This window comes from Ursus arctos, unplaced genomic scaffold, assembly GCF_023065955.2.
Source record: "Ursus arctos isolate Adak ecotype North America unplaced genomic scaffold, UrsArc2.0 scaffold_7, whole genome shotgun sequence".
NCBI classification, from domain to species: Eukaryota; Metazoa; Chordata; class Mammalia; order Carnivora; family Ursidae; genus Ursus; species Ursus arctos.
The window spans coordinates 25,040,008-25,053,568 of record NW_026623089.1 but is presented as its reverse complement, the minus strand read 5'-3'; the positions used below and the strand labels follow the sequence as shown (position 1 = coordinate 25,053,568).

Below are 13,561 nucleotides of genomic sequence, written 5' to 3'. Positions count from 1 at the left end.
TAATATTTCCATTTATTAATGTTGATTGCCTAGGAAAATCCTACAATAATCAGTTTCAAGACCTGCCCAATTGTGTGTCAATTATACTGCAATTTAAAAACAAAAACAGAGGGGCGCCTGGGTGGCTCAGTCGGTTAAGCATCTGCCCTCAGCTCAGGTCATGATCCCAGAATCCTAGGATCGAGCCCTGCGTCCAGCTCCCTGCTCAGCGGGGAGTCTGCTTCTCCCTCTCCCTCTGCCCCCCGCCCCTGCTCATGCTCTCTCTCTCTCACTCTCTATCTCGAATAAATCTTTAAAAAAAAAAAAATGGGGCGCCTGGGTGGCTCAGTCATTAAGCGTCTGCCTTTGGCTCAGGGTATGATCCAGGAGTCCTGGGATCGGGCCCCACATCAGGCCCCTCTGCTTGGAGCCTGCTTCTTTCTCTCCCACTCCCCCTGCCTGTGTCCCCTCTCTCGCTGGCTGTCTGTCTCTCTCTGTCAGATAAATAAATAAAATCTTTAAAAAAAAATTTTTTTAAAAAGCAGAAACAAAAAAAAACCCTGCCTAGGAAATAGCACTCGTGCCGGCGAGGGCAGTGTTGATTGGACTTTTCAGTCAGACAGACCTGACTCTCTGAGTAGCAGGGATGAGGATGACTTTGGTCCGCCATTTCCGGAAGACCTGTGCGGAGCATTTTTTATTTACTTTCCTCGAATACTTTGAACTTTCAAAGTATTCCAACAGAATATCAGGTCAAAATAACGAGAGTAAGGACGTCCGTGAATCGAATACCTAACTGCTTGCCCCAGGTAGGGACGCTGTAGGCTCTGCTGGCGCGGACGGCTTGGGTCATGCTCTTGGGTCGGTTGATAAATTGAGCCCCCCTTTTGTGTGGCTCATTGTGATTTAAATCCTTAAGGAGAGCACGTTTTGAGCTCTAAGCCCCAATAGAGTATTAATGGCTTAAGAGATTTTTAGGCTAGTAGAGAAGCATTTGAATAGGATTTCTTCTGATTTCAGGCTCCCTGTGTTCCTCTTCCTGGAAAGCAGTGTGTGTTCCTTCTCAGTTTCCATAGTGTCGTGCGGGCTTTTGCGTTTCTGAGATCGAATGCTCCTATTAGTAGAAGAGGCATCCGCTCCTGTCCCCTGAGTGCAGAGATCTCCTGTCTCGCCCTCTGACGCGGTCTCACCCTGTTTTTCTCCATTTTTCAGTTCCTCTGTCCCTGTCTCGTACCTTTGTTGTCAGCAGAACAGAGTTGCTAGCCGCAGGTTCTCCAGGTAACTCTGCATGTTTCCTTTCCGTAATTCTTCCGGTTGCCTCCCTTGACCCCACAAAAGCCTGGCCGGCCAGATCTGTCCCCTGTGTGTGGTCAAGGCCGTTTGCCGTCTCGCCCCGAGGTCTCCAGCTCCGCGCCTGCAGACACCGCAGCGAGCTGCCCGGGGACGGAGAAGCCCTGCGCGGTCGGGCGGACCGGGGGCCTGGCAGGCGGGCTGCGGGCGTGCGCACGGCCGACCCACAGAAAGCGAGCACGGTGCCGACCCGGCTCGTCCCGGCCCCCGCCACGCCGCTGACCTTGGGTTTTCAGGGCGGCACCGGGGGGCTGCTCCTGGTTCTTTGACCTCAGCAACGTCATGGCGTGTGGAGCTTGCAGAGGCCCCAGGGCCTCAAAACCTGGGGGTGCTTCTCCAGAAACACATTCAGTCCAGAGCCTCCAGGACTGTGAACGAGCACCCCGTCCGCCGAGGCCCCGGCGCTCCTGGTTCCGTTCCTTTGGTCCTTGTCCCGGGATCCGTGTGAACGGGCCCGCGCGTCCCCGCCTGCGTCGGGGCCGCGCTTCTGTCTCCCTCTGTCTTGCGAGCGGGCTCTGTGCTCGTTCGTCACCGGCTGCCGGGTGCTGCCCTGCAGGAGAGCTTGGTCGTGCCTGCCTGATCCGTCCAGCAGCTAAAAAGAAAGGCAAAGGTTTAATCTTCCTTTAATTAAAATTGCTGAGCTTTTGGTGGTACAATTTTTCTGTATTTATTTTGTTCCACACAGCTTATATTTTAAAATCTGATGAAATTGGCGTTTCCTAATCCAGATTCAGCAAAACTCGCAGATGCTGACATTTAGTCAGAGAGGCAATACTTGTGTTGCCTCACGGCTTTGCTCTGAAAAGGCTTGGGGTGTGTGGGGATAAGATCTTATTTGTAGGACTGTTTGAATCAAACCAGCTGGTAGAAGATACCTGATACACAACATACATACGTAAGCCCAGAAACATGTACTTGTGTATTTGTGTATATGTGTATACGTTCATGTTTTTTCTCCCTGTTTTGTTCGCCGGCATTGGCTATGTGTTTAAAATATCACAGATGCTGAACAAGAGTGACTTTTGGGTGAAGCTCCTGAAATGTCATTACTTGTATTTTACTTTTCCCACGCAACTTAGAGATTTCTTAGCCGTGTCCACTCTGTCTGGTCCTGTAATAATTTAAAAAACCAAAATGCCATTTTGTGGGTGCAGGCCTTCAGGATGCTGGCATTACAATAGTAGGGTACCGAATAAGTGGAGGTTGAACTAAACCAGTGATTTCCAGCCTATTCCAGAAGGTGCTTTGTGGTTCTGTTAGAGGAGGCTGGGAATGTTTCTTTAGAGTATCTTTCTGGCTCACTCCTAAAAAGAGAGAATTCCTAGGTGAGATGACTAAAAAGCAGAAAAAAACAGTGCTGAGAAGGCATAAGAGGAATTAAAATGGAAAGGTGTTTTTGTTATCATAATTATAAAAATTTGGCACATAAATTTGGCCACAAAACATGACCTGAACTGGGACCTGGCCACTTAAAGTCTTTATTCTCCTTGGTGTGAATACTCGTCTGTCTCACTGCATGTTGATGAAAGGCTGGTCGTGCTGGGTCCCTGTCACACTTGCTGCTGCAGAAAGGGTCCCGGAAAACGGGGTCTGCTTCCCCAGACTGCGGCCGGGACGTCGGGCAGTGGGTTCCTGGCAAAGGCAGGGGCTCATCTCACAAAACTGAGGGCAGTGGGTTGAGAGGAAATGGAGTGGGAGTCTAGATACCTCGGGGGAAACCAGAGAGATTGCCCTATCATCGTCTTCAGGTGGAAAGAACAGGAGACCCAGAGTTAAGGCCTCTGACGTCTGCCTGCCAATTCACAGTCTGATCAGTAAGCAGGGTGCCCTTCGAACGTTTCGGGTTTTTAACCTTCCGATTTTGACACACAAAAGTAAACACTGTAGAAATGGTGATGTGATTTGGGGTTAAAGCCCAGGGATACAGTGGGATCCGTCAGCCCGAGTGATGCTCTCACGAGCGCAGAGAGGCTCGGACTGAGCTCGGCGCCTAGCGGCGGGGTCTGGGGCGAGGCAAGCGGGGAGTGGAACAGTGGTAACCGGGCTTACCCGTGGGCTAGTTAGTGGGCATCGGATGCTGTGCTAAGCACTTTATACACTGCCTCCTTTGGAGTCCTCGTCGGACCTTATGAGGCGGGAACTACCACCCACCTGTTACATAGAGATGAGGAATCTGAGGCTTAGCGGAGTGGGGTCATCTGCTCAGAGTTCCCTCCTGCTGAAGAGGAAACGTGATAAATTACTCATTTGCCTTGTTCTCTTAGAAGATAAGTGGAAGCAACCAGAGGAAATGCTACTCTGCGTTTAATTTTGAACAACAGAAAATCTGACAAAATTGTAGGGGAAGTTGTGCTGTGACAGTTTTAGGAGAAAGGGAACTCGCCATTTGAGGTTCACTGCGTACTTACCATGTTTGGTTCTGGTGATCATAGTTTAAGAGCTGAGTGGAAGGAATCTCAGACGGTGGTCAGGACGGGGTGAGAGGTGGTGAAACGTGACGTGAAGGACGTCAGAAGTATTTAGGTGGACAAAAAGAGGCCGAAGGAGAACACAACTATCTTCAGACTTTTCAGGGTTCTTTCAAGTAGCAGAGGAGTGGCGGTCCCTCAGTGGAGCTCTGTGGAGTGGAGGGAGAGACTGCCCTGTCGGTCTGAGGGGGTGGATTTTGATGGGCGTGATGGCAGATGGGGGAGAGTTGACGGGATGACCAGCGAGGGCCAGCTCCTCTGTGGGGGTGTCTGTCAGGGGCATACTGCAAAGACAGACCAGCCTGATCTCCGTCCGAATCGGTCCCCTCTAGTCCTGTGACGGTAGATTTGATTGGAAAAGCAAAAATGGAGGCAGCCTTGATGAGGGTGGGGGTGGGTATTATTTTCAACAAAATGTATGTTAGGAGCTGTGGTCACCTTGCCTTTGAGAGTGACAACCTAGACTCACTGAATTTCCTTTCACTTTGTTTTAACGAACAAATACTGTCCATCTCCTCGAAGACTCCTGCAAGACCTACGGTCCCTTAAGGCTTTTAAGAGTTTGGTGTCTTCTAGTGTTCCTGAAATGCTGAGACACCCTTGGGCTGCCCGATGGGGATGTGATTGGGGTCAGAGACAAAGATAATAGGTTCAGTTAGGGGGCATGGTATGGTATGAGCAGACAGAACTCTTTTGATCCCTTTAAAACACTTATTAGTTGACAGACATTCTCAAGAGTACTTTGCTTTTGCTTCTGGCAACATAACAAAATGCTGCCCTCCCACGCCCCGTTTTCTATGCGGGAGCTTCTCTCCCCACGGCCTGCGCACGTCACGGCACCTGGGGATGTGTACAGGTGCGGTCAGAGCCTCAGGAAGGAGTGTGTGTGTGTGTGTGTGGTGTATGCACGCACGCACACACACGGGGCCGAGCAGGGGAACGGACCGGACCCCTTGCTGACGGGCGGCCTTCTAGGCGGTGAGCTGTACGACGCTCAGGCATCTGGCATAAGTTGATTGAACTGGTCTGTTGATGACTACTTTTTATTATTTGCATAATTAAGAGCTGACTTGTTGGTTCTATCTACCTCACATAAAAGGTTCTGGGGTTTGCTTTCCCCTTTTCTAGGTGAAAACAAGTCACCCCCTCGCCCCTGTGGCTTGAACCACTCAGACTCTCTGAGCCGAAGTGACCGGATTGACGCCGTAACGCCGACCCTGGGGAGCAGCAGTAATCAGCTCAACTCTTCGTTCCTTCAAGTCTACATCCCTGACTACTCGGTGCGAGCCCTTTCTGACCTTCAGTTTGTGAAGGTAAGCCAAGAGCCGTGGCCTGGCCGGGCCTGGCCACTGGAGGTGACCCCCCACAGCACGTTGTCGGTGCCCCAGCCCTGCCCCTGGGCTTCCCCCTTGTCGTTTGGGTGTCCCGCCTCCAGCTCCTGTGCCCAGCCGAGACTCAGGCTCGGGGAGACAGCCCTCTCCCGGGCTCCGTCAGACCCGCCGCCGGTCAGATGCGGCTTTGTCAAGGAGGGAGAGCTGGAGAGAGAATAAACCTTTTCCAGCAAGTCCTGATGAGCTTGTGACTCTAGTGAGTCCGGGTGGTCCCGGAAGGGCTGAGATCGGAGACCCTGCAGACTTCCTGAGATGGGGTGGGAAGAACCCTCTGCTACTCTTCTGTCCCGAGCGAGGGTTCCTTTCTTAGTCTGGAATAAGGACGTCTTCTGAACCGAAGAATGAGCCAGCTTCAGCTGATGGAAGCCTATCTCCATTTTCCAGTCTCTGTGAAATTTTGAGACGAAAAGTTGGAAATGGCTTATATCAGTAAAAACTGACTTGTTCGCCAGAGTCCACTTGAACTTGGATAGTGGCTCAGTTTATCTTCAAGGATGATCCTTTCTTAGAAAAACTATGCGGGTCTCGCGGGGGAGTCTAACATGTAATGTGCTGTCGAGACAAGAACACCTAAAAATAAGCGTTCTCTTGGTTTGTCTCCTGTACCGTCTTGTGGCCCCAGATCTCAAGACAGCAATACCAAAATGCCTTGATGGCATCCCGGATGGACAAAACCCCTCAGTCTTCAGACAGTGAAAACACTAAAATTGAATTGACTCTTACGGAGCTGCACGACGGGTTGCCAGACGAGACCGCCAACCTGCTCAACGAACAGAACTGTGTGACGCACAACAAGGCCAATCACAGCCTGCACAGCGAGGGGGCCATCTAGGGCGCCCGCCGACCCTCACCCCCAGTCCCAGGGCCCCAGGCCGGCTGGCCGTGAATCCCATTAGTGTGAGCTTGTGTGCCATGCTGCATCCTGCAACCTCCTGAGACCAAAGACTTTGTCCCCTTCCCGGAAGCCGCGGCGGAGGACGGCGAGGGCAGGAGCGGGAGCTGGAGGTGTGACACCAACGGCTAGGGCATGGCATTCGAGATTTCGGAGATGAACTTCCACCCAGATAGAATCATGTTTATTTTTTCAGTTGTACCTTTTATCTTTATTCACTCTCCTCCTTCCTCAATTTGCATGAAGTTGAAAATTGTTGCGGTTCCTCCCTCTCCCCCCAAGAGATCATGTTTTTAAACAGTGTCTTTTGCAGAGTTTTACGTTGTTCTGTCTGAACTCTGCCGTGACTCCATGATGTGACCCGAATCGAATGGACTCGCTCCTCCCGCCCTTCGTGGCCCTTCTCGGCCCTTCTCGGCCCTCCTGGGCCCTCCTCGGGAGGGGCACGCCTCCTCTGGGCCCAGTGGGTGTCGCTGTGGAACTTGAAGGATGAATGAAGAAAACTGTGGCTGCAGACCTGCCAAGTCTGTCCCACTGTGGGGCGGAGCCTGGGGCCCCGCCGTCGCCTCTGTGAGCTCAGTGTTGTTTTAAGTTAATGTTTAACCGTGTCCCTTTCCCTCAGAAAGGTTTAACATTTGCTTGGAATGTGATTTTTCCTCCTACTCTAAGGAATTTTTATCACCAAAATGAATGTTAATGAATTTGAAGCCCATGGTTTATCATTGGCCAGAGGCAAGGTGACTTCATCCCGCGGGTCCTCCAGCCCGGATTCTGCGGCCCAGCCAGGCCTCCTCCCCAGCCCAGCGCCCCCGCCTCAGAGTGCCGCGCCCACCTCCCCGTCCTTGCTCGTGTTGACCCAGGATGCTGCTACACAGATGCCAAATGGAATCTTCCACAGGGCCTTTGAGTAACGGCGCGGTGTGGCCTTCAAGCTCCTCCCCCCCCACCGGGATGGACACAATTGTCCGAAAAGGAGTCGGGCGGCCAGCTGTGCTCTGTGCTCCGTGCCTAGAAGGCGTTTCCACACCCAGGTGTTTAAAGGAGGGAACTCTGGGGACTGCCGGCCCCTGCCCCTCCTCCCAGGGAGCCCAGTGTCCCTCTTCCCCTCTGTCCCTGGGCTCCTGGGGCCCAGCAGTGGCTGTGTTCCTCGTCCAAGGACCTCTGTGCCTCCCGCCTCCAACGCGGCCGGTGCCGGAGAGGCTGCCTGTCCAGCCCAGGGTCGGTTTGGCCCCAAACAGGGATTCAGAAACCAAATGTGTGTTGTGGCCATTTCGTGTGTGTCTCCGCCTTATTTTAATAACCAAATTCATCACGTGTAGTGAAAATGTCCGGAGGTACTTCTTGAGTGACCGAATCCTTAACCGTCTCATCTGTTTTAAGTGTTAGCCCGAGGGATATGTGCATTTTGTTGGCAACGTCCGTTCGTACACTGAATTACTGAGCTGAGTCCATAGTGACCGAGCTCGCGGGGAGGCTTGCCCCGCCGTGCTGGCCCGGTTGCTAGCCAAGAAGATAGCCTTTTCTCCACTGGGTCTCACTGAACGAAGGGAAGCCCCGGGCCAAGCAGCGGTTTCCTTCTCCCTCCTCAAGGTAGGACTGTGTCCCCCAGGTTGGGCTCGGGGTGGAGGGGAGCTGTGGCTGGGGAGCGGCCAGCAGCACACGGCCTGCCTCCCGGAAAGCGGGTGGGTGGCTCCGGTGTCATAGGCCCGTTTACCACAGTATTTCCTCCGGGATGTCTGTCCTGGACGGTCTTCCTCAACCCGTGCCATGCCCCTTAGGGAGGGTCACGGGGGCGCCCTCTGAGGGGTGCCTACTGCTCGCACCCAACCTGCCGTGTGCACGGGATAGATAACGTGTGCTCTGTAGCTTAACGTTGGTGGGACCCGCACTCCGAGTATCCCCTTTTATAAACAGATCCGTCCAAGTTCAAAGGTCTCAGTCTCTAACACGCATCTAGCCGATTCTAACACGCCCACCCGTGTGGCGTGGGAACGGGGACTGTCCCCAGGGTGCGCAGAAACCAGCGTTCCCCCTAAGGAAGTGAACCCTGGGTCTTGCAAGGGGAGTGACCCCCAGCAACCACACCCCTACTCCGGGCCCAGACAGCGCTGGCCTTCCTGGTGGTTTGGTGGAGCCTGGCCTGCCACGCCGTGGTTCCTGACTTGCGGGGTCTCTGCCCCCTCAGCCTCTCCCCTCTGATCTGCTTTTCCACACGCGGCCTGTCTCAGGGTGCCTTGCTCCTGGAAGGAGCTTCTGGAATCAGAGTTAATGTGTTGGGTCTTTTTCAGAGCCCCACCGCTCCTTTATGACCCTAAAGCTCTGGAGAGGCGGGGGTTCCAGCTGCTGGCTCCTTGACCTCAGAGTGAAACCGAGAACTTCCCAGCACGATCATACCCACGCAGTGCGGCGGCCTTGGGAGACGTCCGCTGTGAGGTGCTGGCGGGGGTGGCTTTGCGGTGGGGGCTCCTACTCCTAGAGGATGAAATTTTAGCCTCCCAAGTTTGTATTTATTTTCTCCACACCACTCATCAGCTTGGATTACTCCTATCTTATAACAACAGGGAGTAGAAAATAATTCCTGGCTATAGTTACATCTGCTTCGGGGAAACCTCAAGACCCTTCAGATCACACTCGCTGCCTTGAGTGATCAGATTCTCCTCCCAGGCCCTGCTTTCCCTCTGGAAACTACCATCAGGCTGTTGAAGGAGAAACGCTGGCTCATGGCTTCACTGGGCAGCACAATGGTTTTGGCTTAGGAGTTCCATGCAATTCTATGTCTATATAAAGGGGAGTCCGGCAGAGAAAGACCATCAAATATTTGAGATCGCCATGTGCAGTGGCCAATTCTTAGAATTACACTACGGCTGGACCATCCTGTCCTGGGGCTGCTGGCTTTGTAAGTGTAGAGGGGAGGGGGCTGTGAAGCAGACGCAGGTGCTGCTGTCTTGAATGCTCCTGGAGCCCTGGTCAGACCCAGCGCCTGTCTACAGTGGCTTCCGTGGCCCCTGCTTCGAGCCCTGGCTCTGCGGAGCCAGACAGAGCCTCCTCCTGCTTCTGGCCACGGTAGCATCCGAAAGGTTCCACCTGAAGCTGGATCCCCAGTATCGAGATGTTCGCAGGACAGTCTGCTTTGTCTTTATAAATGAGAGGGTTTTTTGGGTTGTTGTTTTTTTTTTTCCTACTACCATTCAGGTTCTTTCCCTTTATTTCTCTCTGTTCTGTATTCATCAGGCAAGTCCAAAATCATATATTTAAACTTTTAGGAAAACAGAATGTTAAGATTTGTATGTACATGGATATTGGGGTGCTAGTCAACTAGTTTAAGTCTTGGTTCTTGCATGATTTGCATTTCAGAGGGCACACCACTTAACTCTGTTCTTTCCTCGGTGCTCATGCTGACATGACTGGCTTCCCCACGTGGGAGGAAGTAGGGCACCTTGCCATTTTCTGATGTTATTTTAAGGAACTTCTGTGCAGAGGTTGACTGCAAACTCCACATGAATATGGAACATTAACTGTGAATAGATTTACCTGTGCTGTCCCCAGTACCATCTGACTAAAGGACCAGCTTTGCCAAGTCTAGGAAAACAGCGGTAGATACAAGTAGAACTGCGTTTGCGCTGGGAATGGAAGTAATAGGAATTTGGGCTAAGCAGGGACCGTGAACTTCTGCCCTCAGATTCTCTCAGGTTGAGGAGCAGACCGAAGGAGGCCCTGGCCGATCGAGCCTTTGTCCTGGCTGGTCAGAAATAAGAGCAAACCGCAACCGTCTCATCTTCTGAAAACCAGCCGACGATCTGTGGCCCTCTTCACCTGTCCTGGGCCAGGATCCCAAGATTCCTCCAGGATTTGTCGGGGTGGTCCCCAGCAAAAGACTCACCTGGGCTGGACAAGAAGGGTGCTTAACAAAGCAGCAGCTGCCAGGGAGGGTTGGCTTGGCCCACACCGCATGACCCAAGTTCTCAGGTGGCCTAAGCGACAGGAACAACTCCCGTGTCGGTTTGGACCCCAGAGATAGGTTTTTCTTGCAGGGGGTTGACTGAGCTGGCAGTTCAGGGTGCGGAGGCTTCTGGGGTGCCAGTGTGGTTTCTGAGGACAGTTTCTGGGTTGGGTTTGGTTCCACTGTAGGCTCAGGGCTAGTGGTGCTTCTGTCCAGCAAGGAAGGACCTCTGCGTGAGTTGTAGATTAATCCAGAGTTGTTAGGGATTTAGAAAATTAAGTATGAAAGTGGTTTGGGGTGATACAGAAACTCTCCAAGGTAAATTTATCAATGAGCAACCTACTCAGTGGATTTTTATATCTCAGGGCCATTTACAGATCTTGATCTTTTCATAGTTCTTTTGTATTCAAGTGGGCTGACAAGAGAGATGAGTTCAGAGGACTCTTAAGATGAGGTTCATTTGCCTCCAGTTGAGGGTCAGTGGTGCACCCTTGCCACGCTTGCTGATGTCCCTGTCCCTCAGGCTGTGGCAGTGGGCCTTTTCCCTCTAACGCTTGCAGGCATTCTTCCTGCAGTGAATGCTTACTTGCTGGTTTTCCTTCTGCCCTGTCTGAAGGTTCCAGAGTCCCTGGTCAGCCCAAGGGACAGAAGGAGGTGATGGCAGTTCACAGCAACTGCAGAGCTTGGAGCAGCTTTCGTCCCGCCGTCTTGGGCTGGCTTCTTAGACCTTTGCAGTTGGCTCAGCACACGTAAGCTTTCGGTCTGTGTATGCTGCGGCCACTGACCTCCTTTCACCAGAAGTGTTGTAGATATCTTTTGATGGGAAATACCAGGCTGTACTTGAAGCAACATAGAAACAGAGGTTCTAGTAGCAAGAGAGTAAAGTTCTAGGAATTTGTATACCAAGGTTTTTATGTACACAGCTCCAACACGTACTGTAAGAAAGGCTTGAGTTAGTCCATGTCTTTGAGTTTGGATACCTGCTTATGTTGAGTGTAAACATGAACTGGAAGAATGGCTTGCCTCGCCTGGCAGGGTATCTTCTGGCATTTGCCCACATCTGACCAACACGGATTCACTTGGGAAGTGATTCTTTTGGGGCCAGATTCTTCTTCAGGTTCACCTGGGGGAGAACTATTACAGAGACCTGGTGGGGCTTGGGTGCCTTCCCTTCTTGTTGGAGGCCCAGGCCGCTTGGTTTCCACAGCTGCTCTTAGGCTCCCGGAGCAGAAGGGAGTGGGAAGGAATAAGGCCTCAGGACTTTCATTCCCCAGAGAGTCCCAGCCTAGCTTCTGATTCGTCATTCCCCGTGTCTGAAGTCTGCTGTGAAGGTGGAGTGTGTCAGTCCATTGACTTCTCTTATTTCTGGAGTCTTTTAAATCTACAAATGTATATGCTTTATTTTATATTATTATTTATTATGTACATATGCCTCTACTGTTAGTACATTGTGACTGAGATATTTTCTAGAGCCCCTCATCCATGGAGCCTAGGGCTGTCTTGTCCCTCGAAGTGGGTGAGAAGGCAGTGGTTTCTTTCTGTTTGTCATAAAGAGGTTGCTGCTCTTACGTCAACCCGAGCATCCCCGGCCCTTTTGCTGGGCTACCACTATGCCTGATGGGACTCGTGTTTGGGATGCGGATGGAGGCAGGTCTCCTATGTTACGGCAGGGCTCTCAAGTACCTCCGGGAAATACTTAGGGGTTGTTTCCTGGTGACGGGGTCTCTTCTCTGTAATGGTACAGCAGGGCTGTGAGACCAGAGCCGCCTTCCTCACTCCCACCCTCCCAAGCCAGGTTGGCAGACTGGCCCCACAACAGTGATGGCCTCTAAATTCCCCCCTTGGATTGCAGAATCCATCCCTCTGGACCATGGGAGCTGCGTCCCCATCTGGGCTTCTCAGGCCTTTTCGTGGTTTTGAAGCCCAATGCCAGCATTGCCTTGGCCCTCAAGCCCCTGCTTTGTGTCTGACTTTCATCCCCCTCAGCCTTTACTGTGTCATAGTGTACATTTCATGCTTTCCAGCAGAGAAGTTTTCCGAGCACAGTGTTCAGAGCTGTGTACGTAACCCTCAAGCAGCACAAATGACGTGTGTAGGTTCCGTGAGCTGATTGTCATAATGAATGCATTTTATAATTCAAATGATGTTGTAGATTTACAGTCTCTCCTATTTATTTTGTACCAATTTATTTGTAAATTTTGTGACTGTTTTAAAAGGTTTTTGTTCATTTCTATTATTCTATTTAGATAAATGATGATTTTCTGTTCACCCTTCCAGCGGATGTGTGTTCCCTTCCCCCTTCCATCTATACACCCACCTCAGTCCCCTGCCCGGTAGCATGGCTGTGCTGGTGAGAAAGCTGGGGTTGGGTGTTGGCATGGCAACACGGCAGGGCGTTTCTTTGGACACACAGCACAAAGTGTTAGGTTACAAGAGAGGGATGCCAGCACCGTGCCTCGGCCTCTGCCCCCGCCCTGGAGTCGGGCACCACCAGTTCCAGGGGTGTTCTCCTTTGCAAGGATTCTAGTCCGTCAGAGCACTGTAGTCAAGGACCGGGAGGGCATCCAGTCAAACGGCCCCACATTTGCCACTCAGTCACTAACAGCACACAGGTCAGCTGGGCAAACGTCCAGGCTGTTTTTTCCTAGGCAAGACCAGAGGCCTCCTTCAAGCCTCTCCGCTGGCTCTTGAAGAGGAGAAGGGCTCTGTAGGTCCTCTGCTCTGCGAAGCCGAGGAGAGAGGTGTGGTAGCCAGCACAGATGGTTCACTCTCAAGTTCAGAACGTCGGGCCTGGGCGTGGTGAGTCGCGTTCAGATGCTCTGAGGATGCAGTGGGCACGCGCCTTCCCTGATAACCCCGGGTTGGGGCCCGCATCCTCTACATCACCACTGCTCTTCAGGTGAACTCCTGGTTCCTTCTTACCTGCGTCACTCACGTGCTACCAGACCCTGCAAATCTTCTGGTGCAGCTTCCCAGCCCCTTTGTGATGTATCCCTAGATCACGTCTTTCTGGAATCCTTTTTCCCTTCCACTCTCTCTTACATTCCACAGAGGATCATGCTCTTGGTGACTGGTCCCTTATTTTCCCCACTGTGTGGTTTGACCGTGATGTCTGCAGTGTGTTTTACTTACACCTGCCCTGTGGATGGGGACAGTTCAGTGAAGAACTGCTGGCAGGCCTGGCTTTAAGATGCGCCTGTCCTAATCACCACACCCCCCTCCCAATGGTTACCCCCAATTTTTGAAAGTAGAATGGGGCAGATCTGTATTCCAGTGAAGTGTTACCTTCTTGGGAGCCTGTTGGCTTTCCTTAGAAGCAGAGAAGAAAGCAAGTAGGGCCAGGGAAGGAATTCTCTGTCCACATCAAGTCCCAGATGGCTATTTCTTTTTCCTGCTTTACTACTTTGTCTAGATGAGTCCTGGGTTCAAATCAGGCAATTCCCTAAGAAAAGTAGAGGTGATTTTTCCTGCTGTTTAAGATGAGATTTCCCTAAGTTTTCCCTCTGTATCCATGTGTCCATTCGTCACGAAGTTTTATCAT

The 13,561-nt window shown here is 51.9% G+C and overlaps 1 protein-coding gene across 2 annotated transcripts in view; it reads left to right on the top strand.

Annotated features, from left to right (window-relative positions):
* Positions 1–12,298, top strand: part of CNNM2 (cyclin and CBS domain divalent metal cation transport mediator 2) — a 147,423-nt gene extending 135,125 nt beyond the window's left edge. The window contains exons 6-8 of one of the 2 annotated variants that reach the window (XM_026494020.4): positions 1,192–1,257; positions 4,926–5,110; positions 5,811–12,298. In XM_026494020.4, the coding sequence (XP_026349805.1) occupies positions 1,192–1,257; positions 4,926–5,110; positions 5,811–6,020 (461 nt within the window). In that variant the 3' untranslated portion in view covers positions 6,021–12,298. The remainder of the gene's footprint in view (positions 1–1,191; positions 1,258–4,925; positions 5,111–5,810) is intronic. The other variant, XM_026494021.4, reaches the window with a different exon arrangement.
* Positions 12,299–13,561: the final 1,263 nt, after the last annotated feature.